Raw genomic sequence first — 26,401 nt, 5'->3', positions numbered from 1 at the left:
TGCACTTTTACCACATGGTGCTGAAAAGGTTAGCCATCACTGCTGTATAGTGTTACTGTTGTATGTTATACATTGTTTTGTAGCAATGCAATAATTTTATTATGTATATTACTGTGGGAGGGGAAAAGGGTATGTCAATTCTTCCTACCCACTTCTGGCTTCAGAAATACTAGGCAACATGGTGGTCTCTGCCATCATTACATGTGAGCCAATCATAATTGCGATCCTGGTTACTTCTCAATGCTGTCAGCCATCTTTGTTGCTTGCTTGTAGCACTGCCATATCCATGCAACACAGATGGATCTCTGTGCTTGCAAACTGTTAGGTAACTTGACAGGTGAATAGATATGCCTTCTCAAGCACCTGCCTACACTTGTCAAACCTACAGGAAGCAACATTGCACAGAGTGATGGATCACTGTTTTTTCACAAGCGGGTAATTAATTATTGTTGGAAAGGAAAATAAAGCCCAAGGGAATCCAACACATTCTTTAATTGTCCTGCATTAAAACAGTAAAGGCAGCACAGTTGCTGTTCTCCTTCATATAGTGGGTTAAGGATCAGCAATGAAGATAGCACAATTTATGCTAGTCAATAACATAACTTTTGGACAGGCATCTAGTTTTCCCCATACCTATAATAAGTTCGACCTTTGGATACATTTAAGCTCATCATTAATGAGGGAGATACATATAGCACATAATTTGAAGCAACATGTAATTAAGAGCCATTTGTTATTTGGGGAAAAGATAAAATCAGCTATCATCTTTTCCATAAAAATCCAGCCTAGCTATTTCTGGGCTACAGAACTCAAAGCTGTACTTTCAAAGAAATTAGGCCATAATGTAATATTGTTAACAATATTATTTGCTCACTCTTAAATGCATTTTTGTTTAGTCTCTAATATAATTTTTGTTTCATTCCTGGGTATTAAAATGTATGAAGTAACTCTTTTTATATAAAAATTTGACTTTCTGGAAGTTGTAATGTACACTATCATGGATGGAGAAATGGTATTTCAGTGTGGCCTTACTGGAGTAGCATAAAGCAGTACTATCACTTCACGTGACTTGATACTATCACTCTCTTAATTCAGCCTACAGCATCATTTCCTTCACTTTCTTCTTCTTCTTCCTTACATATTGAAAGAATTTTTTTGGTGTTATTTTTGGCATTGTTGCAAGTCTTAGCTTATTCACCTTGCAGTCTCCTGTTTTTTTCCTCTACGTCATTCCTTTTTTCCAAGATTTTCTTTTTGGTTCTTTCTGAATAAAAGTTTACTTTAAGATAGTTAAAGTGCTATAACTTTAGGTAGCCAACTAACCTCATAATTTATGTGATAACACGGTAAACTGAGCTGAGCTTTATTCACTTTCATTGTGAAAAGATATACTCGTATTTTTTGGAGTCTAAGATGCCCCGGAGTATAAGACATACCAATGTTTTGAAGAGGCAAATTACAAAAAAAAAGTGTTTGCACTCTGCAGACCTCCCAAAAATGGCCCATTTTTCGCAAAAATGGGCACTTTTTTTAAAGGGTTTTTTAAAGCATAGAGTGCTTCCCCAAAAATGAGCAAAAAGCGGCCCATTTTTAATGAAAACGAGCCCGTTTTTTGAAAAAAAAGGGGGGGCATGCATAGCATTTAGGAGGCTTTGGGGGCTGGGGAGGACAAAATTGAGCAAAAAAGGCCCGTTTTTCTCCCCATTCCCCAGGAGCACTCTGCAAGATTCCTAAAGGCTATGCACAGCCATTTTGGTGAAGGGGGTGGGGTTTCGGGAGGCAGAAAATGCTGTATTCAGTGTATAAGACGTACCCAGATTTTCAGCCTCTTTTTGGAGGGGAAAAAGTGCATCTTATTCTCTGAAAAATATGGTAATAGCTAGAGACTTAATATATTTCTATATTTATTTCTTCTATGTATTTGATTAGAGCTGGTTTTCAAGTTTGCTCTTTATATTATTATGCCCCTAGTTATATTTTACATTATTTTGTTTTTTAATTCAATTTGTAAACTTTTGGAATTTCTAGAAAATCTGTCTATAAGCTCTCTAAATATCAATTATATTGCATTTGTTAGACGTCAATATTTCATAGAACTGTCTTGTTGCTTTTATCTCACTATAGTTTATCTAAAAAATACTTGAACTGGGAATTTTAACTTTAACTTAATTGTAATGGAATTCATAAAATCTCATCACAAAAGGATGCAATGCTGACCTTCAGGAATTCAGTTAATCTCTTCAGATTCTTGTTTCAAGTATGATTTAGCAGAGGAAAGCTTTCATTAACTTGACAGCTAAGTAAAAATCATTCTTGCTTATTAAGTGCAAGCAGAATTTTCTAGTATAATGTACATTATAAACAACAATCATGCTCACTGAATTGTAGCCAATATTAGGCTGCAACTATCTATCAATAAAATAAAATTATTAATATTTTAATTAAAAGTATTATTTTTCTATATAGAAGACAAATAGTATAGCTTGCTTCCCTTTTCAAACACTCAGTTTTCTGACCCTTTATAAAAGGTATTGTTTATTTTGTCTAATTTTAAGTAGCACATGGCTCAAAAGAAATATATTTTCATATGTTACAGAGAATTATTGGAATGCTGCATCATTTGTTACTCGATCTTCATATCTCCACTTCTCCACCTTTCAAGGAGAGACTAGTGCTGATATTTCATTCTACTTCAAAACATCAGCCCCTGATGGAGTCTTCCTTGAGAATCGGGGGAATTCAGATTTCATCAAACTTGAGTTAAAATGTAAGTATGTCAACAACATGAATGAGAGTATCACATTAAATTAAGATAAGGTTTAATTTTTTTATTATCATGCATACTCTATGAACTATCCAATGAAGCAAAAAATTAGCCTGGGTGTCCTTTTTTGAACTGGAATGTTTTATGCTTAATTTAATGTTCTTAATCCAACCAATTCAGAAGTAGGCCTGCTAACATAGCTATGCTAAATAATAATGCCACTTCCCTTTGATTTAAAAATCTTTCCCTCAATGATTTAAGGTGGACATGATTCTATTCCTTACAATCACACTACACAATAATTAGACTAAAATTTTCACTTAAAATGAGAAAGTCAAGGCTAGGTGGAAATTGAAGCACATTTGCACATTCTAATAGTTTAATATATTTCTGTCTTGTCCAATTAGGGGCACAAAAGTATACTGATTTATCTTGATCTCTTATGCCAACTGATCTCTCTTCTGCCCTGGTAATGAAGTCAATGTGTGGTGCTTAAAGTTACAGCTTTAATGTAAAATATTTACCATTCACTTTCCTGAACATAGCTACGAGCAAAGACAAGGAGGAGGGATTTTGCAACTACCTAAATACAGGGATTTAATATTGTCAGAATTTGATCTGAAGTGAGTAAGAACTTTTGCCCTCTCCTGCTTTATTGAAAAGCCCCAATGTGAAACAAGCATCAAGATCCCCAATATCATGAATTATCCATATATTTTCTCTAACTCACTCTCTTTTTCTCTCTCATTCACTAGTTCTTTTCTCTTTGCTTGCTTTATCTGAGTCATCTGACTTGTCTTCTAATGCTCTTTCTCTCTTGAGCATTCTTTTGCTCTTTCTCATTTTGTCTTTCATTTTGTAAAGGGAACTATTGATAGACCTCTGTGACTAGACCGCTTACTCTCTCAGCCCTGCCCTTGTAGTTTGTGCTCTCTGTTTCCTTTTTTGACAGAAAACACTCAAAACTGCAATGTTAGCTAAGTTGCAAAAAGAAAACAATTGTGACTACAGCTTCATCTGCACAGCCTGTAATTAGCTAACATGTTGATCAAATGTTTAACAAATGAGAAGAGAGGGGATAATTACCCAGGGAGCCACCATTTCTCTGAAGATTCAACTTCACAAGCAATTACCAGGATTGAAAAGTCTGGATGTGCACACTGCAGGCAAAAGTTGCCAATAAGAGCTAGACATATGACAGCCTCAGACTGCATCTTTACCACAGTCACTGTCAAGTGCCAGAAGTTAGTCATACAGTAATGTTGTATCAAGTGAAAATGGAACACAGTACTTCAACACAGTGACGTGCAGTGAGGTTTATGGCTGGTGAAGCACTGACACAGTGGTGGGTTTCAAATTTTTTTACACTTGTGGACTTCAACTCCCAGAATTCCACAGCCAGGCATGCTCAGTTCCAATTTAAAGCAACAGCATTTGTTTTTCTCCTTTGTGAAAGAAGTTTCCTTCTTTCTTTTTCTTTTTCTTCTCCCTTCCCCTCCTTCCTCCCACTCTCCCTCCTTCCCCCCTCTCTCAAACACACACACATACACACACACACAAGTTGGATTGGACTATCTCTCCTACCCCCTTCCCTCTCTCTCACTCACTCCCTCTGAAACAAACACACACACACAAAGTTAGATTGGAGGGAAGAGCACCAGCGAGGAGACCACAGGTGCTGAGTCCTAGAAGGCAGGAAGCCAGTCAAAGAGCCATACTGGAGCACACACGCTTTCCCCCAGCCCCGGAAGGATCCAGCCCAGCTTCACTGATTACAGGTTTGAAAAGACAATGTGGCTCTGCCTGCAATCAAACTACACTTGGAGAGTGAGCCAGGGTCCTTCCCTCCAGCCTTTGCCCAAAATCCCACACCAGGAGGATGAAGTTTGAATTCCTCGCCATTCCTCCGACCCACACATACCTTTTCCAGCTGTTTCAGAGAGGATTTCAACTCTGCTCTTGCCTCAGGTCCTCTGAAAAAGCCCCGCCCAAATGAGCGCCCTCTACTTTGAGGCAGGAGAACTGCGTGCCTCACCTACGTCAGGAATTTTTAGGCTTTTAACCCTTGCTTAACTCTGCTCGAGTGGTCATAAAACGCCTAAAGTCAGACTAGATGAGGCATGCAGTTCTCCTGCATCATAGTAGAGGGTGCTTTTTTAGTGGCTTTTTTAAACAGTTAAGCAGAGTCATCCACGGTGAGGCAGCAACTAGCTCAGCCTGACCTCAGCTCTTGCTTTTTTCCTTTTACATTTTTTTTCTTTTCATGATGACAGTGGTGAGGCTGTGCCTCCCCTGCCTCACCTGACTGCACATCACTGCATCAACATCAGATCATCTGAGTACAACATTAGGCAGGACATGAGCTGAAACTTATGTCATTAGGACAAGTCCTTAAAGAGCTCTTAGCAAGACATTTTTGAAAGGTAGCTTCTGATTCAGATGCTTTTATAGAGGTCAAGGCATACTATTTGACTCGCTGATTGGCTTCCATGGGCATAGTAATTTGTCCCTCTACATTTTCTTTTTTTGTGTGTGTGTGCAAGGAGCCCAGAGCCATTGTGCTAATATGGGGACATAATAATTAAATATTTAAAGTGCATAAAGTAATATTGTTTTCATAAGACTGAACTTCTCTCATATATAAACAGTACATCTATAAAAGATAGTTATGCTACATTAGTCTATTGGTTAATAACCCCTCGGCATTTACCATGTTAAATTTTGACCAAATTTAGTTAAATTCTACACATATGATCAGGACCTTCATATATTTAAAAGAATACTGACATTTTATTTCCTGTGTGAAAGAAAAGTATTATAATATGAAACCATTCTGCTTTGAAGAAGAGTTAATGAGTTTGCTTTTATGGCGAGCCCATTAATGAAGTACAGTAAAGAGTTGTAAAACATTTGGTTCAGAGGTGAGTTGCTGCTGGTTTGGCCCGGTTCAGCTGAAGCGGTAGTGGCGGCGGTGGGAGGCTCCATCCACCGATCTGGACACTTCTGTGCATGCACAGAAGCGTCACGTGCAAGAAAGAGAACCGGTAGTAAAACCGGTACAAATCCATTCATCAAACAATACTTCTTTCTACTTGTCACCTAACAAGGACCAGCTAGCAAAGATGAAGAAACATGTCAGGCAACATTTTTACAAAATTTGATATATTTATATTATAATTACTTTTACATATCACACATCAAGATCGACTTCAATTCTTCAGAATTTAGCAGAAGATCTTGGCTATATTTTAGCATATCAAAAATAAAGTGTAGGTTTCATTAATTGTAATTTTAGATAAATTTGCTTTCCAAATACTCTTCCATTTACCCTATTTTTACTGAAGAAATAATTCGGCTTCTTCCATTGCTGTCTGTAAGTGCCTGTTTTTCATTCCATAATAGTAACTTTCAATTGAGATTCCATACATCTGCAATGTGTGTAACAGCTGTTCTCATCACTCAGAATTCAAACATCAAATTAGGGACAAGAATTGATAGATTTTCCCTCTCTTCAAATTACTAGTACACTAAATTCCTTACTAACTTTTGTTCATTGCACAGTCAGCCATATGTTCAGACTGGAGCTGGCATTTTTATGCAGCTGTCAAATCCTCCCTAAGAACCTGGGATAGTCAGATGTTGATGTTTGATCGTATTAGAAGTATCATTGCAGGTTGTAAACTGTCCCAATTAAAGCTGCCTTTTGTAATTGACTGGTGGTGAATTTGTCAATGCCAATGGTGTTCAAGTGATGTTCCAGTTGTCTTGGGATTGCATCCAAGGTACCTATTTCTATGTAGTATCTTTGCTTTCTATTTGCAAGTCTTCGTATTTGGTTATCTTCTCCAGTTTTTTCTCTTCTATTCTGCTGTCTCCAGGTACTGCCATATCCAGACATTTTTGTCTTTCTTTTCAACAATTGTTAAATCTGGTATGTGGCAGGGGTGTGTTGCAGAGGTGGGTTTCAGGGGGGTATGGTCCAGTACACGCGTACTGGTACCAGAAATTGTGGAGATGTAATTCTGCGTGTACACTACAGGCCCCGACCAAGGCAAGGAGTGAACCGGCAAACCCATCCAGATATAGAACATGTGAACATGGTGGAGCCTTTAGGGGAAATTCCCCATTTTGCAAAAACCTTGTTCCGCGAGATTTTCCATCAAACCCTGTGGGGAAAATCCTCCCAAGCCACTTCCCCCTCCACGTTATCCCCAAGAGCCACGGCCACCGCACATGGAAACTAGTCAACTCCACAGTCTCAAAAAGAGAAGGGGGCAGATTTATTGCAAAAAAGGAGCCTGGTGAAAGCCTAATGGGCGGGAAACAGTGTAAGCACTGCAGCCAAACTGACCTGGAACAAGGAGTGATTGCTTCCTCTGCCTGCTTCTTCAAGTGGCAGGCTTCAGCGGCAGTTAAGTCTCCTATCTTTAAATGTGAATCTTTCCTCGCCGCTTTATGAGGTTAGGCCTGGACTTGCTTTCTGAGCACAGGGCGATGGGCGGTAGTTTGCGCAGCGCAGCTGGCACAAACTACCATCCATCTCCCCGTGCTCAGTAAAGGAAGCCCAGGTAAGTCCTTTGCTAGCAGGCAGGTTCTAGGATACCTGCTGCCACCAAAAGGACCTTCCCAGAGCCAAGGATCTTTCAAAGGCCCTGCGAGGTCCCCAAACTTTTCAAAGACGCCGGCCACGCCACGTAAGCTCCCACCGGTGTCCCCACCCCCGCACCCATGCTTTCTGGTGGCCAGGCATATTGGGCAAGTCCAGGGACCTTGCAAAGGCCTTGCGAGGTCCCCAAACCTGTCAAAGATGCCGGCTGCACCATGTAAGCTCCCGCTGCCATCCCTACCCATGTTTTCTGGCGGCTCTGTGGCCCTGCGCTATAAGCGAGCCCGGGATCCTTGCTATGCCACAAAAGGTCACCGGAGTCACATGGTGCAGGGCCACAGCAGGCCATTCCAGATGGCCTGCCACTGCCCCCATCTGCCCCGTGCTTAGTTGCAGCTTACTTACCTCCTCGAAGTTGGCAGGCAGCAATAGAGAGCCAAGCAGGAAAAAAGTCAAGTGGGTTTAGATAGGGTTCTTAGAGGTGGGTGCGGTGATTAGTGAGCCAGCCAATCAGTGAGTGGTGGGTAGGGCTAGGATAGTGCAGATGGGCAGGGGGAGCGAGCGATGGAGCAGCTTCCAGATGGGCGGAGGTAAGCAAGCAAGCTACAGGGCCAGGGCAGACATTCCGGAACTTACTTCTGGGTCCACCGATGGAATCTCTTCTAACTGGTTTGGTAGATTTGATGAACCAGTTCTACCAAACCAGTGCGAACCAGTAGGAACCCACCTCTGATGTATAATCAGAAATACTTTCCAAGGAGTATTCCTGTTTCTAATGTCAATTAGTATAGTACTTCCAGAAACATCTTTCAATATTCAACAATTTTTAAAAATCTAATCAAGATATATGACCGGACTTGATAAATTTGCAGAAAAAGTTTGATAATGCTTTTTATCAATAATTTGACTTTTGTTCAAAAAATTAAAATACAAACCCAAAAAGGGAAGGAAGAAAGGATTTTTTTTCAAAAACAAGACAAAAATATACATTTATACTAGATTTTCATTAAGGAGACTGCATTTCATCACAATCCATCACATTTTAAATTGAATTTCTCCCTTCCTTCTTCATCTGTTTTTACTGTGAGAAATATCACTTTATATTTCTCCCCTGTTTAATCCCCCTGTTTAACTTTGGTTGCTAAGCAATATGAGAGTAAACAATGAACCAACTTAAAGCCCCTTGGGAGGCCTTCAAGGAAAAATGCTCTTTAACCTACAATTTTAAATTGGAAACTTTGAAAAAATAACAATGGTTTTAAATCAATCTAAAGAGGAAACCTAGATATAGGAAACTGCAGCCAAATCAGACTTAAAACAAGAATTTGGTTTGGAAATAGTAGATATGTTTGAGAAGGTACAAGGCACATTGACTTTATAAAAGTGAAGTCGACAGAATCAATGAGTGATAAATTGGATTTTCCAAAGATTGGTGGAGATTGGGGAACTGACAATATATCCACTTGGAAAACAACTTTGATTGGATTTTTTGGGGGAAGATGGATCGACTTTTGAGAACGGATTCATTACATTTAACAAAACAACAATTGTCAAGAAATATTTTGTCTTTGTTTATAGAGAAACCTTTTGAACAACAGAAGCTGTGGAAATACCCACTGTACAGCTTTATGACTTTGGAAAACTCCCTAATCAAATTTTTAAGAAAAAGCTCTATTATTAGGAAGCAGATGGGATATTTGATCCTGGAGAGATCAGAGATAATGGTTGTGGTGATTTATAACAAATAAGGAGCTATGGAAGATTTAAATGAATTAAATACAATAATAGCGTAATGGCTCCTCTCCTAACTTGAGAAAGTAAAGACTCTTGAAACGGATTATTTCAAAAGGAACCTTTAATCTTTCCGAACCTTTCCGGTAGTTCCACAATAAAGTCCATAGCTATCACCTTCCAGGGTGCTGAGGGTTCGGCTACCTTCTGTAACAGTCCTGGCATTTTGCCTTGGCGTCTTTTGGCTGCTGCACAGATTGGACAGCTGGCTACATAGCTCTCTATGTCCTTTTTTAGTGATGGCCACCAATATTGCCTTTTAGTTAGATGTAAAGTTTTTACAAAACCAAAGTGTCCTGCTAGTTTGGGGTCGTGGCACCTTTCCATTAAGTGCAGTCTTTGGTTGGCTGGAACATACAACTTCCCTCCCACCCAAGTTAGGTTATCTTTCATCAGACAGCTGTCTTTGTGGCCCAAAAACCATTCATCAGTGGTTAAAGCTTGTTTAAAAGTTTGGGTGGTGTCATTGTCCTCTAGAGTGTCTCGTTTTCCCTGGGATCTGGTGGTTACACTAGCGGCTAGTTGGTTGTCTTGTATCATGGGTTTGATTATGTTTGGCTTCATACTATTGTATTGCGGTTTCCTTGATAGTGCATCTGCCAGGAAATTCCCCCTCCCCCGGGAAGTATCTAAGCATAAATTCAAACCTTTTAAAGTACTGAGCCCATCGTACTTGTTTAGGAGAGAGTTTCCTTGGGGTCTTTAGGGCTTCTAAATTTTTATGAACCATCCAGACTTCGAAAGGGATCTTACTCCCCTCTAGGAAATGTCTCCAGGTTAAAAGAGCCCATCGAACTGCATAAGCCTCTTTCTCCCAAATGGCCCACCTTTGCTCAGAGGCATTCAATTTTTGGATGTGTAAGCGCATGGTTGTAGTTGGTCCTCCTCATTTTTCTGAAGTAAGACGGCTCCTTTCACCACATCGCTAGCATCTGCCTGTATTGCGAATGGTTTCTCTGTGTCCGGGAGCTTTAGGATCGGTTCTGCCGGAAACAGCCTTTTAAGTTTTTCAAATGCCACTTGGCATTCCATTGTCCAGTTCAAAGGCTGCTTCGGTTTTGGGTTTCCCTCCCCCTTCGTTTTTAAGAGCTTGGTGATGGAAAGGGCAATTTGGGAGAAAGCGGGGATAAACTGCCTGTAAAAGTTTGCAAATCCCAAGAAGCTTTGCAACTGTTTGCTTGTTCTGGGTGGTTCCCAATCAAGTACTGATTGCATTTTTTGAAGGATCCATTTCTATGCCCTGGTGTGAAATGTGATATCCTAAGCAATCAATCTTTTCTTGATGGAATTCGCATTTGGAGAGTTTAGCATAAAGTTTTGCACAGCAAAGTTTGTTCAGAACCGCCCGGACTAGTTTTACATGTTCTGCCTTGGTCTCAGAATATAATAAAATGTCATCAATATAACTATGCAGCCCTTATATAGTCCTGCAACACTTTGTTTATTAATTGCATAAATACTGCAGGGACCCCTTGTAGCCCAAAAGGTAGCACTTTGAATTGATAGCATCCAAGAGGGGTGTTAAATGCTGTTTTCCATTCATCTCCCTCCTTAATCCTGATACGGTAGTAAGCCTCCCTTAAGTCCAGCTTTGAAAAAATTCTCCCCTTGGCTAGGTGTGCTAGCATATCCTTCATGAGTGGGAGGGGATATATATTTGCAATACTGATCGAATTTAGGTTCCTAAAATCAACAACCAGACATCTGGTGCCATCTTTTTTCACTCTAAACAACACTGCAACTTTTGGTCGGGCTGGTTCAATGAAACCCCTTGCTAGGTTTTTCTCAATGAACGCTCTCAGTTCTTCCAGCTCCCTTGGAGACATGCTATACATCTTGGATTTAGGGAGTTTGGCTCTGGGTAGGATTTCTATCGCACAGTCAGTGGAGCAGTGGGGGGGAAGCTCATTGGATGCTTTTTCGCTAAAAACCTCAGCCAAATCCTTACATTCTTTGGGTATGCCCTGGGGTGGCATAATGTAAGCAGGCATTGCTGTTTCTAGGTGCTCTGCCCCCTCAGTTTCTTTGTCTGGATTCTCAGCAAAAGTCATGTGCATCTGCACTCTTATGGTGCCTTGCTTCCAATTAATTCTTGGGTTCCATTTTTCCAGCCATGCGAGACCCAGAACTAATGGCCATTCCATGCCAGGCGTCACTGTAAATGTAAGCACTTCCTCGTGTTTTCCGATGCCTATCTGTAGAGGCTCAGTGGCCAATGAAGCTTGCTCCCCCCCTGCTATTGACCCATCTAGTTAGCAAAAAGCTATGGGGCTTTTCAGTTTCCTTACATTAATCCTCAACTTCCTTACCAGGGTTGGGCTGATCAAACTGCGCGTGCACCCCGAGTCCACTAAAGCTGAGATTTTCATCCCCCTCTCCCAGTTGGGGATAAATAGTCTCAGGGGCAAGGTAAGCGGTTTAATTGGTTTGCTTACCAGTGGTTCATCCTCTGGATCGCTTCCAGATGAGTATAATTCCTGCTGCTACGAAGCCGGGGTTTCCTTCTCAAAGAAGGGAGGGGGTGGAAGTTCTAGAGTCTCCCTGCTCCTCAGGGCCATCTCCTTGCCGCGGTGGCCAGGTTTCATAGGCTCGGTGCCCCTCTTTTCCACAATTGAAACAGACTAAGGATTTCAGAGAAGGTGTCCTTTGCAGTTTAAAAGGTTCTTGTTCCCATTGGGGTGGGGATTTCTTCCACATTCATCCTGCCCGATACTGATTTCTGGCCATGTCAATCTCTGCCTCTTCAGCAATAAGATACCACTCATGTAGATGGGTTGGGGCACCTCGGGCTACACAAGCATTGTAGTGTTCATCACTCAGCCCATCCTTGAACCAGCTGACCAGGATATCGTCTGGCCAGCTCACATGACATGCCAGGTCTTGGAATTCTTCGGTATACACTGCCACTGGCCGGCGTCCCTGCTTCACAACTTTAATGTGGTCGCGTGCTTTGCGGTCTGTGAGGGGGTCTTCGAACTGTCGTTGCAGGACCATCATGAACCTATCAAAATCCCGCAGTTCTGGGCATCGGCATTATGTAAAGTCACCATCCACCTGGCAGCTGCTCCTTCCAGGGCTAGGGTGATCACTCGCACTCGGGCTCCTTGGGTTCGAAAAATCACACCCATATTCTTGCATGTAGGTGAGCCCAATCCCAATTTTTCCGGGTTCCCATCAAATTTTACCCCCAGGGAAGGAGTTTTCCTTTCTAACTGCAGGTTTCGGTGTTGGTTCAGTGTGGCCCCCAACCCATGCACCAACTGGGGGGAAGGGTTTTCTGGGTTCCTAGCTGTTGCTGCTGTGCCATCAGCTTGATCAGCAGGGGCCAGAGGGGGGGTTAGTTCCCCTGGCGTCATCCCCGTTTGCCGCCCTTCCAACGCTTCTCAGTTGCCGGTCTGGCTCCCCGCGGATGTTGAGATTTTCCAAAACTTCCATCACCAACTGGGTTACATGCCTCTTCAGAGGATCCTCTCTCAGCGAGGCTTCATTTAGCTCCTCCTGGTCAGAGGGAGCTTCTGACTCCAATTTCCACCCTGTTTTTTGGCTACCTCGGGTAAGGGTGACTCCCCTGGTCTTCCTTTCCCAGCCGTCTTTCGTCCCAATTCCGATTGACCAACGGGGCTTTTGGGGGTCCTCCAGGCTCACCTAGTTCTCTTTGCCCGAGTACAAGGAGCAGGTCTCTGGTTGCGGAGGGTTTTCCATCTCCCTCCAGCAGTCAGTTTCCCCTTGTTTGCCGTTATGCTCAGACATGGTTTGCTGGGTCCCCTCGGTAGAGTAAATATGTTTCTCTCCTGGTTGATCACTTTGCAGCAGATGTGCTTTTTGTAATGGCTCCTCTCCTAACTTGAGAAAGTAAAGACTCTTGAAACTTATTATTTCAAAAGGAACCTTTAATCAGTCATGATGGAAACCATTAGAAGCAAAGCAGCATCTGAAAACCTTTAGGCCATGCAAATGGGATTAAGCTGATAATGATGCCTCCCCTTTGTCCGAATGCAGATTCTGACCAATACACAAGTGTGAAGATGTTTCCTTAACTCTTATGCCCTGGGAGTCAATAAAACACACATTCCATGGCTATCTCTAGTTAGACATCAAAGTTATGTATCCCACATGGCTACCATAAACATCCCTCCAGAGATGTTGGGCTCTTCAATCTCCCGATGACAGGAAACCATTGTAAGGTTGTAAAACTCAGTTGTTTCAGATGTAGCTAGTGATTTAGCTCCCAGGCTCCCCTCCTCCCATTTGAATGGCAGTATCACTTTTAGGGATCTGACAAATAGTTTGTTACAGAGGATTTTTGAAGTTTAATTCTGGTGTTGTTTTTCTTGTTAACTGCTTTGCTTTTATATATAGCTAAATGACAGGTCAAATAAATATGTAGCTAAATGACAGGTCAAATAAGTTGCAAACAGATATAAAAGTTCTTAAATTTTGAGTGTGCTTTGTAAGGCGTGTGGGGGACTCAAATAAATATGTAGCTAAATGACAGGTCAAATAAGTTGCAAACAGATATAAAAGTTCTTAAATTTTGAGTGTGCTTTGTAAGGCGTGTGGGGGACTAACATTGTTGGAATATATTTATCAATATTCAGCTAGGGGAATAACAATAGCATGTAAACTTATATATAGCCCCATAGAGCTTTACAGCACTCTCTGGACAGTTTACAAGGTCAGCATATTTCCCCCAACAATCTGGGTCCTTATTTTACTGACCTTTGAAAGATGGAATGCTCAGTCAATCTTAAGGCCTTTCAGGATTGAACTGAGTTTGTTCACCATACTGCATTCTACAAACTGCACCACCATCTCTCCTGAGTTAATATATGTATTGTATATGCATTTTTGTCTTTAGTCTTTTTAATGCACTTGTTTTTCAATGTTCTGTTTATTTTATATTATTTTTGTCTTGGTTTGGTAATGCCTCTATAGGAGCACACACATTTTGATTTGGCCAGTCTTTTGGTCAGTCTTTTACTGCTTGTGCACTCTGTGATTCAAATATTGCATATATAAAATTTATAAAAACTGAACATATTTATTAGCTAAGTTTGATTCTGAAACCATTGGCATACTTATAGAATTCCAAAATGAATCCTCAATATCAATTCTTCTTTTGATATTGTTTAAATAAAAAAAATTATTTTCAGATAAACACAAACACACAACACATATAACATAAAAGCCTCTTCAACTACACACAGTGTGTCGATTGGTTACAAGGTCTTTCTGTGTCCTTTCCATAGTCATCACTTGAATTTTATTAAAATTCACATATTGACAATCAAGATATCTTTGTATACATTGTTATTATTCTTCTACTCTAAGTCATTCTATTATTTTAGCATTGATAACATTCTCTAATAATTTTCAATTCCATGTTTTTCCCATTATTAGTATCATCAATCTAATATACTTGGATACAAATTGCTATAATAATTAAACATCCATTAAGCCTAGCTATTATTACATCCTTTCAACATAAGGCATATTAAATTTAAAGTAAATTTATATTATGACATTTTATTACATCATCCTGAAATCATCCAATGATATTACATCTTTATATTCTATTCTATATAAAATTGTTTAGCTTTTATAAAAAGGCTTTTCAACATCATCTCCATAATCCTCACTTACAGCATTGTATAAAATTTCATATTATCAATCTAGTATATATAAATGCTTTGTTATCATTATTAATTATTTATTTGACTATAGCTATTATTACGTTGTACATAGCACTCAAAATGTAACAATATTTAACTAAAATTTATTGTGCCATCATTCTATTATTTTAGCATTGATAACATTATGTAATAATTTTCAATTCCATGTTTTTTGGCATTATTAGTATCATCAATCTAATATACTTGGATACAAATTGATATAATTATTAAACATCCATTAAGCCTAGCTATTATTACATCCTTTCAACATAAGGCATATTAAATTTAAAGTAAATTTATATTATGACATTTTATTACATCATCCTGGAATCATCCAATAATTATTACATCTTTATATTCTATTCTATATAAAATGGTTTATCTTTTATAAAAAGGCTTTTCAACATCATCTCCATAATCCTCACTTACAGCATTGTATAAAATTTCATATTATCAATCTAGTATATATAAATGCTTTGTTATCATTATTAATCATTTATTTGACTATAGCTATTATTACATTGTACATAGCACTCAAACTTTAGCTACATTTAACTAAAATTTATTGTGACATTTCATTTCACATCCTGTATCCTTCTAGAGATAGTGTAGTCCAATATCTCTTGCCATTTATAAAGTCTGTATTCTAAGTATTTTCTTGATAAGTTATGTGGATTTCTCCTAAGAATGTGTTGTTCATTGCATGTCTTATAAGAATTTGAAACCCTCTATCTGCTCTTTTTATCAGCTTAACTTTTGTTATCATTAGTGCTTCTGCCAAGATTACTTTCATCATTTCTGCCAAGTTTTCTCTCCTTTCTTCATTTATTTTCTGACATCTGGAATAAAGTTCCGGTTCATCGATTTCTCATTTCCATATTTCACACTTGTCATTTCCCTCCACTCTCAGTTTGCTATCAGTGTCAACAATTTTCTTTTGATATTTTTTGAAGTCATTTTATTGCATGGCATTCTGAGCTTTTATAAATGTTGGTAACATCTCTGTTGCAGGTTATCCTTAGCTTGAATCTGAGTTGTTTAATGTGATTTTTATAATGTCATTCACCAAAATTTCTGAAGATTCAAAATCAACAGAATAATAGCTCCCTGACAGAGCAGGAAATCTACAATTATATCATACTTCAAAAGGGCTTTTCTTTATCCTTGAAATAAAGAAGAAGAAAAATCACAAAAGAAATTCATCACATCTCTGTACAGGCTCTTCTTATATCAAATATTTTGCACTAAAAGAAAATGATATTCAGAAATGTAGCTCAATGCCACAGATTTTTTTTAAAAAAAGAAAAGTACAAATAAAAGAAGAAACGGAACCAGGTGGTTTTCAGAATGAAATAGCAGGAACCCAAGAATGGAAATGCATGTAGTCCTCAATTTATAACATTTCATTTATTAGTCATTCAAAATTACAATGGTACTGGAAAAAAGTGACTTATGACCATTTTTCACATTTATAATCTTGCAGCACTCCCATATATCTTGTGACAATATACATAAAATACTGTAGCATTCAAAAATGTTTAAATAAATCTTTCATAAGGCACTGATTTAGACTTACAGTTCTCTGAATTTCTATTGTAATTTTAGGTCAACAGATAATGTAAAATGCAAGTAAGTTACACAAAAAAGATTCTTACCGTTATCAAAAATCAGGATTTAGGATAAAATACCAAGCTTACACTGGGAAAGAGTAATTGAATACTGTATATAAAATTGTGCTGCATGACATACTGATTTAACATAATAGGGAATATTGATCTAAGACATTCCTGAGTCCTTTTACAAGCTATTGGTAATGGATTTCAGTTATTCAACTCTCTTTCACTTATTTTTTTCTGTCATCTTTGATCTATGATCCCCAATGATAAATTTAAATGCTCAGATTATACCATGAAACATTGTCATAAAGTTTGCCTTGATCTCAGTATTATACACTGATTGTATAATATGAATAACAATAATATTTCTCAGGAAAGTTATGAACAGTAGAAAAAACTGGGAAGAATTTGACAACAAGCAATTTGGCGAGGAGAAAGACCCTGATCATATTAGAAAAGTTTCTAGTTTTTAAAAGATAAAATAGTTTGCCTAATAGTGAGATATTTTAGGACATCCACTTAGCATTTCACATGGCACAGATGATGGTGATATCTTTAAGATTTCGTTGCTATCTTATCATATACAGTAGTTAGATAGATGCTAGTGTTTGGGCCTGGGATGCATGCCTGTGATTTTCTATTTGTTTGCAAATCTGAACATTTGTTAGCAATGCACAGGTACAGTTCAGCACATTTGCTTATAAGCAGCAAATCATTATTTAGTTTATCTAATCCATGTTACTGTCTGTCCCCACCCCAAAAAAAGAAACAGGAAAAATGGACACCTTGAAATATGTTATTTGTGTTAGATCGGGTAAAGGAAAGGCACACTCAGGCTTAGGCAGCAACAGCTCTTTATTACTCTGAAACAACTATGTACAATCCAGCGAAGGTTCAGTCTGACAGCAGCCCTTTTATAGGGAGCTGTCAGACCCTTCGACCAATCAGGTTGAATCTCTGTTCCTGACAGAACAGAGGACCTTGGTGTAAATTCATTGTAACTGATTCTGGTATCTAACAATTTGGAACACAGTGCTCCAAATGCGGGGGGGAAATGAACCCCAGTGTTTTAAAAATAAAAAAAATAAGAACAGTTAGTGAAAGCAGTAAATGAGTTACTTAACAGGGTAATTTCATATCCAAAAGATTAAAACAGAAAGAATATATCTTTAGCATGAAATGTTTTATAATAGATGTTTGACAATTTTGTGCTGTTTTGCTTTTGTTTTACATCAAAGAGTAAAATGTAGAAGTTAATTGCCTTCTTGTACAAATATCTAGGATGCATGGTTTCCCCCATAATTTTTACATTATTGATTTTAATTATTAATGATTAAAAATGTAACTCATTTACCAAGTAAAATCTCAAATGGTTATCATCAAGATTCCAATATAACGCTGTGTTGAAATATGTCACAGATAGTGTGCTCTGATTTGTTAAAATGTGTTCATGGACTTATTTATTTAGTACAGGGGTTGGCAACCCATGGCTCTGGAGCTGTATGTAGCTTTTTCAGCCCTCTGCTGTGGCTCCCTGTCAGCTGATCCCACCACTGGCTAGGATCCCACCCCCCTCCCCTCCCAGTCACTCCTCGCCTGGTCTGAGAAGGTAAGAGTAAGAGCAGGGGATAGAGACTCACTCCATATTCCAGAGTGGAAGCGAAGCGTCTCTGTACTTGCCTTTGTATGTGGCAACAGCATTCCATCTTTGTCATGGTACATTGCGCTCAAGGCAGCCCTCACCTCCCACTGCTTCAGGCTCAGAGCTGTAAACCGCTTCGGGCCCAGAGCTATTGCCACCTCCATGGCCTGCCCACTGCTCTTGCAGAGCCTTGTGCAGCACAGTGAAATTTAATGTGCTTCACAAGGGGGGAAATGGGGGGCCCTCCTCCTCCTGGAGCCCAGTATGACACAGAGCCACAATGCAACCCTACCCCACTCACCCCTGGCAAGACAGACAGACAGACAGAAAAAGAGAGAGCCAGAGAGAGGGGGAGAGATGGAGGGAGGGAGGGAGGGAGGAAGAGAGAGACAGAGACAGAGACAGAGACAGAGAGAGGTGAACAACACATCCGAGGCCAGGCATGGCAAGAGGTGGCTGGGAGAGGAAGGGTGAGGCATGACCAGGCAAGGCAAATCATTTAACAACCAGTTCTCTGCTCTAATGACTGGCTTGGCAGGCATGGCTGGGGGTCATGTGACTGGGTGGGAGTGAGTGACGTCGAGTTTGCCACATCCACCCAGTCATACCAGTTGTTAAATTATTGGTTTCTGGTGTTTTCTTTTCTGTGGGAAATGGGTCCAAATGGCTCTTTGAGTGTTTAAGGTTTCAGACCCCTGATCTAATGCAAAAATGAATAATTTAGAGTATGTTTTACAACCTATGCAGACACCCCACCCCAGTCCTCCCCAAATAGTGAGATAAAACAATATTAATAGATCTTTTATTCTGGAGATATTTATATCTGAAGACTGAAGTTTATAATGAAAATGATCATAAAATGTATTTTATATATGTTATATAATTGTAAACTTTAAAAACATGAAAAAATAATATGTTTAAACTATAAAATAGTTGTATAGTATTACTGTGCTTGGAGATTCCTAAGAGGCAACTCTGAGTTACAAAAATTCTTTTAGGAAAAGATATAGGGGTTATCTCGATAATATTGCAGATTTTCATGTGGATAAAGTGGCTGTTTTATTTTTGATGTGGATTGGGCCCTGTCTTGTAATGCTGTCTTAAGAACTTGTGTAACTTGAGGAAGTAGATATACTTCCTATTGAGGGATGATCCATGCCTTTCTTTCTTCTTCAGATGGCATATTGTGTGTGGTTAAGAGATAATAAATGCTTATTTAAGGAGGGATGATTAGTGGGATTGTAGAAAGTTGGCCTAATAGTATAGCCTTTATTGTCATTGTACAAAATAAATACAGCCAAATTGGTTCTAGGGTCTGCCTCGGTTCACCTTTTCAAATAAGCAACCAAATCAGAAGATCATGTAAAACCAATTTATTAGATAAACTGGTTATCTACAAAAAGAGGGAACCAGGAAAAATGAATTACATTTACTTTTATAGGTAGCACAACAAAGAACTTCAAAGCAAAAATTGATTCGTTTTGAAATAGTCCTCTGTTTAGTTACATCACAAAAATCAAGTCATCCAATATTATGTGAGCTTAGCCATAGAAAAGAGCATTGAATTCTGTGTAAAAGAAACATTTACAAAGGAAAAACATAAAAATGGTATGGGTAAAATACATTCTCAGTGCTTCCCAAGGTTTTGCTGGACTGTTTTCTTTGTTCGTGGAGGCTTGAAAACAGCTGAAAAGGAAACTATTATCTACAATATATTGAATGCTTTCCTGCCAGTCCTGGTTTCTGAAAGAGAGACTTTCCGTGAAGGTTGAGGTTTATGGGAAATTATTAGCAATATAGTTGAAAAACAAATTTAAAATACAAAAAAGCCCACATTAGTTAGCCAGTGTAACAATAATATAACACTCATGTTTCAAGTATTACAATGTCCATCCTGTGTGACCTCAACCATTTTGAGGTTGCTGTCTTAATTGTTAGGTCTAATTCAAGTGCTGGTTATCATCTCTGAGACCCAATAAGACATAGCACTAGTAGATAGCCAAAACCTTTTCAAATGTGAGTGCCTATATGGTCTGAACATACAGGAAGGACTTGCTGATAATTACTTCAAAAGTCTGTAAAGTGTAGGCAAGAGAAGATAGGCGTTCTCAGCAATAGACCCTACATTTGGACTCACTCCTCCTGGAATATCCTTAGTCCTGATCATGTTCTAACAATCATCCTGTTTAATAATTAAATAACTAAAGCCATTTTTATTACCTGAATTCATTGTTATATGGCAGTGATGGCTAACCCTTTCTGGCTGAGTGTCCAAAGTGCGCGTGCGCGAACCCCCAAAATGCAATGCGTATGTGACTCCCGGCATGTGCCTTGCCCCATGCATGTGCACATGACCTCCTGTATTTGTGCCCCTCCCCCACGCATGCTCAGCAGAGACCCGAAGACCAGCTGGACGGAGGAAGGTGCTCACACATGTGCAGGAGCTGGGGCAACGTTTCGCATGCCCACAGAGAGGGTGCTTCGTGCCACCTCTGGCACATGTGCCATAGTTTCACCATCACTGTTATATGAATATTGTGTTAAGTAGATTATCTTTTGTAATACACATTCAAAATCTATGCAGTAAATTCTTGAAAATATACATAATTGCAAGTAGAAATATTTTTTAAAAAAATCACAAATTAGCAGAATCTGTATTAAACTTGTATTTCTCTAACCTTCTCTCATCAGCTGCCACAGATGTATCTTTCTCATTTAATGTTGGAAATGGCCCAGTAGAAATTATTGTCAAGTCACCATATCCGCTCACAGATGATCAGTGGCATCGAGTGATTGCAGAGCGCAATGTCAAAGAAGCCAGCCTGCAAGTAGATCAGTTCCCTAGAGAAATCCGGAAGGCTCCCACTGAAGGCCACACTCGACTAGAACTCTATAGTCAGCTCTATGTTGGTAAGCAGAAACTATATGTTGAACTGAAAATGCAATGCCTTTTCTCTATGCCTGTGGTCACTCCAGATCTGGTCATACTGTAAAGACTTCACATTTATTTACTTATTTAAAATATCTGTCATACAACAATTCCACAACTCCCAAATCTGTTCAAAATAGAACACTAATCCTAGAATTCAGCTTTCCTAGATAGAACATTTAATAAACAAAACACAATAAATGAAAATATTATTTTTGCTCCATTCCCATCAGACAGGATTCAGGCAACTTTACCCCTGTAATCTTAGTATTTAAATTAGCTGATGCAACAAAAGTTTCCTTCAAAATACATATGGAGTTTTGAATACAGATACTAGCATTTTGGGTTTTTTACTTGAAAAATAAATTGTGATAGTTTGTGCAATTTAAGAAATGTAAAAGACGATCTAAAAATCAGTTACAATTAACAACTAGTCCTATTCTTATGCATTGCATAAATCTAATCCATATGCCACCAAATAGCAGTATTTAAATGTTTGAAGCACCCTTCAAACCATAAATTTAATTTAAGATATAACTAGACAATCTTTTGGTTATCAGGGATTTCATTTAATATTTTTAGTGATTCAGAATCCACCATACATAATGGTGCAATTTGGAGATAGTCAAATCATGTGCAAGGATGGTCTTGGGATTTGGGGTTATTTATCCTTAGTTTAAAGGCAGAAGTTGGATTTTCTTTGTTTTTAACCAGCATAACAAACAGCTATCATATGGCTTTATAGTTTAGTTCACTTTTTATGTGATTCCTGTCACCAACATATGCCTGATTTCTAACAAACTGTACCAAACAAGTTTCCAAATCGACACAAAAGGGTCGTAAGAAATGCATTCCTTTTTTAGGTAGAATGCAGAATGTTAGATCGGGTAAAGGAAAGGCACACTCAGGCTAAAGGCAGCAACAGCTCTTTATTGTAACAGAACAACTATGTACAATCCAGCGAAGATTCAGTCTGACAGCAGCCCTTTTATAGGGAGCTGTCAGACCCTTCAACCAATGAGATTGAATCTCTCTTCCCGCCGGAACAGAGGACCTTGGTGGAAACCATTATAACAATTGCTAATATCTAACACAGAACAAATAACTGAATATCAGATGAAGGAAAACAGACAACAAAGCACTAATTAGGAAACAAAAACTTAAATATTTTGAACACATAACATGGAAGCAAGTCATTGAAGAAGAACTAGATTCTTACAAAAATTGAAAGAAATTAAGAAAGATTCAAGACCATCCTGGCTAGGTACCAGCAATGTTGACACAACCCTAAGCACACATGATTTCAAGAAGCAGTTGTTAATAGAATCCTGGCAAACTGATGTCACTCAAGTCATGAAGACTTGGAAGCAGCCAAATAACAAATTATCACTTCAAAAATTAGCATAATCCTCTGAAGCAAATCACTAATCCCCCAAGGAAGATGAGTTATAGACACTGATCCAGTTATTTTGGAGACCCACCTAAATTGGAAGAAAGGGAGGAGTAGTTTTAACAGAATAGTTATCTTGTATAATTCTGTCTAATGTGATGCGGCAGCTTTATGTACTTGTTGATGAAATCAACAATTCAAATACCAGAAGCTTTTATCTCAGTATTCCCAGTTATGACAAATGCAGGCTAAGCCTGCTGATGAAAATCCTCAGTCACCTGTTACAGTTGCTCATTATATCTAAATGACTTTGGGTATAACCTAAAAGAGAAAGGTCTGCTTCAGTGCCAAACAATTCACAAATTTATACTTAATAAAAAGGTTATTATGTAAGATCATTTTTTTAGCTCTTAGAGATCTATGGAAGAAAAAAACCTAATGAATAATGACTATACAATTGGGGAAGCTATGCTGCCATTTCAGCTCTGTTGATCTGGTACCTGCCAAGATGCTGAAGGCTTATACATCATTTTAATTTATTTCATTGCTCCGCTTCTATTAACATGGGAGAAAATGAATTTTCTGTCTTACTCTTTTCATCATTTCACACAATGCTGATTTTATCCCTCAACATATATCTGCTTTCAGGAAATTCACTTACGTGGCTGGTCAATTTTTTGATTTGGTGCTAGGATAACTAACACAGAGCCCTTACCTTACAGAGGTAATAGGATGCAAATAAATTGTTAGGGATATCTTAAAAGCTGTGTTATACTGAAATGTACCAGCTCTTCACCTCTCAAATAAAAGACTTCGCTATACTCTATTCTTAGAAGTGAACCTGAACCCTTCCACACAGAAAGAAATGCTATGAATGAGACCCTAAACTTCTCATATATGTAGAACCTCAGTGATTTGGTTTTCATGTACATTTGGCTGCTAAGAAATGCATCACTTCTAAGAAAAATATTTTAAGCATTATTTTTCTAGGACTGAACAAATGTCATAAAATTTGAAAATGTATGATATTTATGCTATAAATGCTATAGGAATCAAATCTTATTTTCAAAGGGTAAGTGAAACTGGGCACAGAATATAAAAGCAATAAAAAGGATATCCTTTATGTTTATACCACTACTTATATTTGTTGCCAGGTGCATATTTTAGGATTTATCACATATCTTTTAAAACAATTAAATATCTAGGAGTATGGTACTTGATTCCCAATAAACGAAAAATACTTGTTGCGTGTCTGACAACGAGAGATCCATTGATTCTGGAAAAGCCAAGTGGATTGGTTTGGGGACTACCACTGATGAAGTTTGCATATATTATAAAAGTAAATGAAAAAAATAAACATTAAAAAAACAATTAACTTATTAAACATGCTACTATTTCTTTCCATATACCACTTAATATATGTATGTTATATTAACTTTTTCACCTTTTAGTTCCATAAAGAAATTCCTTAAACAAAATCTACAGTATGTTTCTATTTCATATTTGAAAATAATAGTGCATTGTTATTGCATTATCATCATATCATTATTAGATCATCATCTTATAATTATTGATGGCAATCTGAGATCATGTTGATTTGAGTTATTATTACTAAATGTGCTAACAATGGAATGTAAAGAATCAATCCAGGAATAGGTTTAGAAAAATTCCCACTATTCATGCTAAACAATAATGCTTTTGCAGATAAACTGAGCATTTCTTTTATCTGCTTCTTCCTTTTGCAAATTATTAATTGCTACCATTTTTAATAGTGCTGCATTTAATGAATTTAATTTGAGTTCTGCTTATTTCTTTTTCTAGACTTATTTTAAGACATAAAGATTACTCGGTCATTATTTAGCAAAAAAATAAATTTCTCTCCCTTAAAATTAATGTGTTCTCCTATTGTTTGCACATTTAGAAAAGGAATTGTGAACAGGGCGAATCTCAGTTCTCTCACTCTAAAATGTAATGTAATCTCAATTAGACCTATTGAAATAAACATCCTTCTACCCATATCCTGATATCTCTGGGATGGCAACTGAGAATGAACAAAATTCCATTTGCAAGGCTTTATTTGGCTTCTGGATTTTAACTGAAACTATTCCTCATGTTTCATAAAGTTCATTAATTTTCGGTTCATTTTTCATTTGGCATTTTATGTTCTTCAGGTGCTGCAGGTGAACAGAAAGGATTTTTGGGTTGCATTCGCTCTTTAAGAATGAATGGATTGACTCTGGATTTAGAAGAAAGAGCAAAAGTCACCCCAGGTGTGAAACCTGGTTGTTCTGGCCATTGCACAAGCTATGGAATACATTGCAAAAATGGTGGCAAATGTGTTGAAAAATATAATGGATACTCATGTGACTGCTCCCAGACAGCTTATGATGGTCCTTTCTGCAGTAAAGGTAAACAGCTCATAATGTTAAGCTAGACATACTTCTGAAAAATAAATGGAGGTGAAATATGCTCTTCCTGAGTCACTGACAACAAGAATTCATGAACGTTGTACTGTTTCCCAAAATAATGTTACTGTTTTCCATCTATTAAACCTTAAAACACTTTGAAACAAAGTACACTCATAACTTTTCCTAATCAGTTTATAGGAAAGATGGCTGGCCATTATCTGCAGAATCACCTTTTTAAATTCACAAATTTACATGGATTTGTACATATAGAAAATATATATTTGAATCTATCACCATGAAAATAGAAATGAGAGAGAGTGAGAATTTAGCAATCAGAAAAATTAAAGATTTTTTTTGAAAGAAAAATCTATCATTTTGTACTTAGAGAAACTTAGTTGAGGAAATAGAAGTAACAGTACTATTGACCATCAACACTGTAGTTCTTGATTTTAAGGAAAGTTAAAAGCAAGCATAATCAAACATATATAGGTAGTCCTCGACTTACAATCATTCATTCAGCAATGATTCAAAGTTTCCATTGCATTTTCAAAGTGAATGGAGAACATCTGCACTTCATTGCACAGAAGAAGATAAGAGAAGGCCCACTCTCACATACCAGGCATGGGTGGGGAGCTTCAGAAAAGCCTCCCTTTCCTGCAGATCTTAACAACCACCAAGTTGGGAATACAAGTTGGCTATTTGAATAGACAGGTAGAAATCAAGAGGAGTTCAGATACTTCCAGATGATTTCAATTAGTTTTGTCCTTTATATTAAAAAGAATAAATATTTCAGGAATTTCTTTCCATGATGGGTGAAGACAAAACATCCATGCAAAAACTAAGCAAGGAAAAGGAGAAAACAGTTAAGAATGAGTCTTTCACTTCTGAATTGCCCTCCTAGCAAATTTGTTTCAAAATAAATATGAGGTAAATGTCAAATGATTTAGTTCTGTAAAATAAGTCATATCCTATAGTGGATTGTTGGCTTTGTGTGGCTTTGGTATCCACAGCAGAACAAGCTATTTGCTTTGATTATGACTTTTAAATTTTATTTATATATAAAATAATTTTATTTTAAAAGTTGCTGAACTCTAAAATTAAGTTACAACATTTCCAATGGCTGAAGCTTTTGGGTATCCATGATCATATGATGAATTGGAATATGCTATGATAGGCATAGGTACCTCTTTGGTGGGAAGGTAATAGTGTTCCATGCACCTCCTCAGCGTATAGTCATGCTGGCCACATGACCAGGGAACATAGCTGAAGATATCTTAGTACATGATCTCTCACAGCAACAGGCTCTTGTTTTCAGAGAGTCCTATTCAAACTGGTTGTAGAGCAAGAAGGTGGTTCTCAGAAAAGTTCTGGTTGTTCTGTAATGCACAGTACTATAGTGCCTTTTGGTTTAGATGTACTTTGGGAGCAGTAAAATGGAGTCTTAAAGTTGCAATAACTACAAGTACAGAACCAAATGGAACTTGATATAACTTTCTTCTAGAGCCTTTTAACAAATAGAGAATGACTTAATCAGCTACAATTGTTCTTTTGCTGATTTGAAAAATTGTTATAAGTGCTGAAAT

General features: G+C 38.0%; 1 protein-coding gene across 1 annotated transcript in view; it reads left to right on the top strand.

The window, feature by feature from the left end:
* CNTNAP2 (contactin associated protein 2) overlaps positions 1 to 26,401 on the top strand; it is a 1,236,760-nt gene that overhangs the window by 1,155,645 nt on the left and 54,714 nt on the right. The window contains exons 16-18 of the mRNA XM_081971635.1: positions 2,597 to 2,767; positions 20,783 to 21,001; positions 24,582 to 24,818. Of these exons, the coding sequence (XP_081827761.1) occupies positions 2,597 to 2,767; positions 20,783 to 21,001; positions 24,582 to 24,818 (627 nt within the window). The remainder of the gene's footprint in view (positions 1 to 2,596; positions 2,768 to 20,782; positions 21,002 to 24,581; positions 24,819 to 26,401) is intronic.

This window comes from Natrix helvetica (genome assembly GCF_964273705.1).
Source record: "Natrix helvetica genome assembly, chromosome: Z".
Lineage (NCBI taxonomy): Eukaryota > Metazoa > Chordata > Lepidosauria > Squamata > Natricidae > Natrix > Natrix helvetica.
The sequence above is the reverse complement of the archived record's forward strand: the minus strand, read 5'-3'. Positions and strand labels throughout refer to the sequence as shown.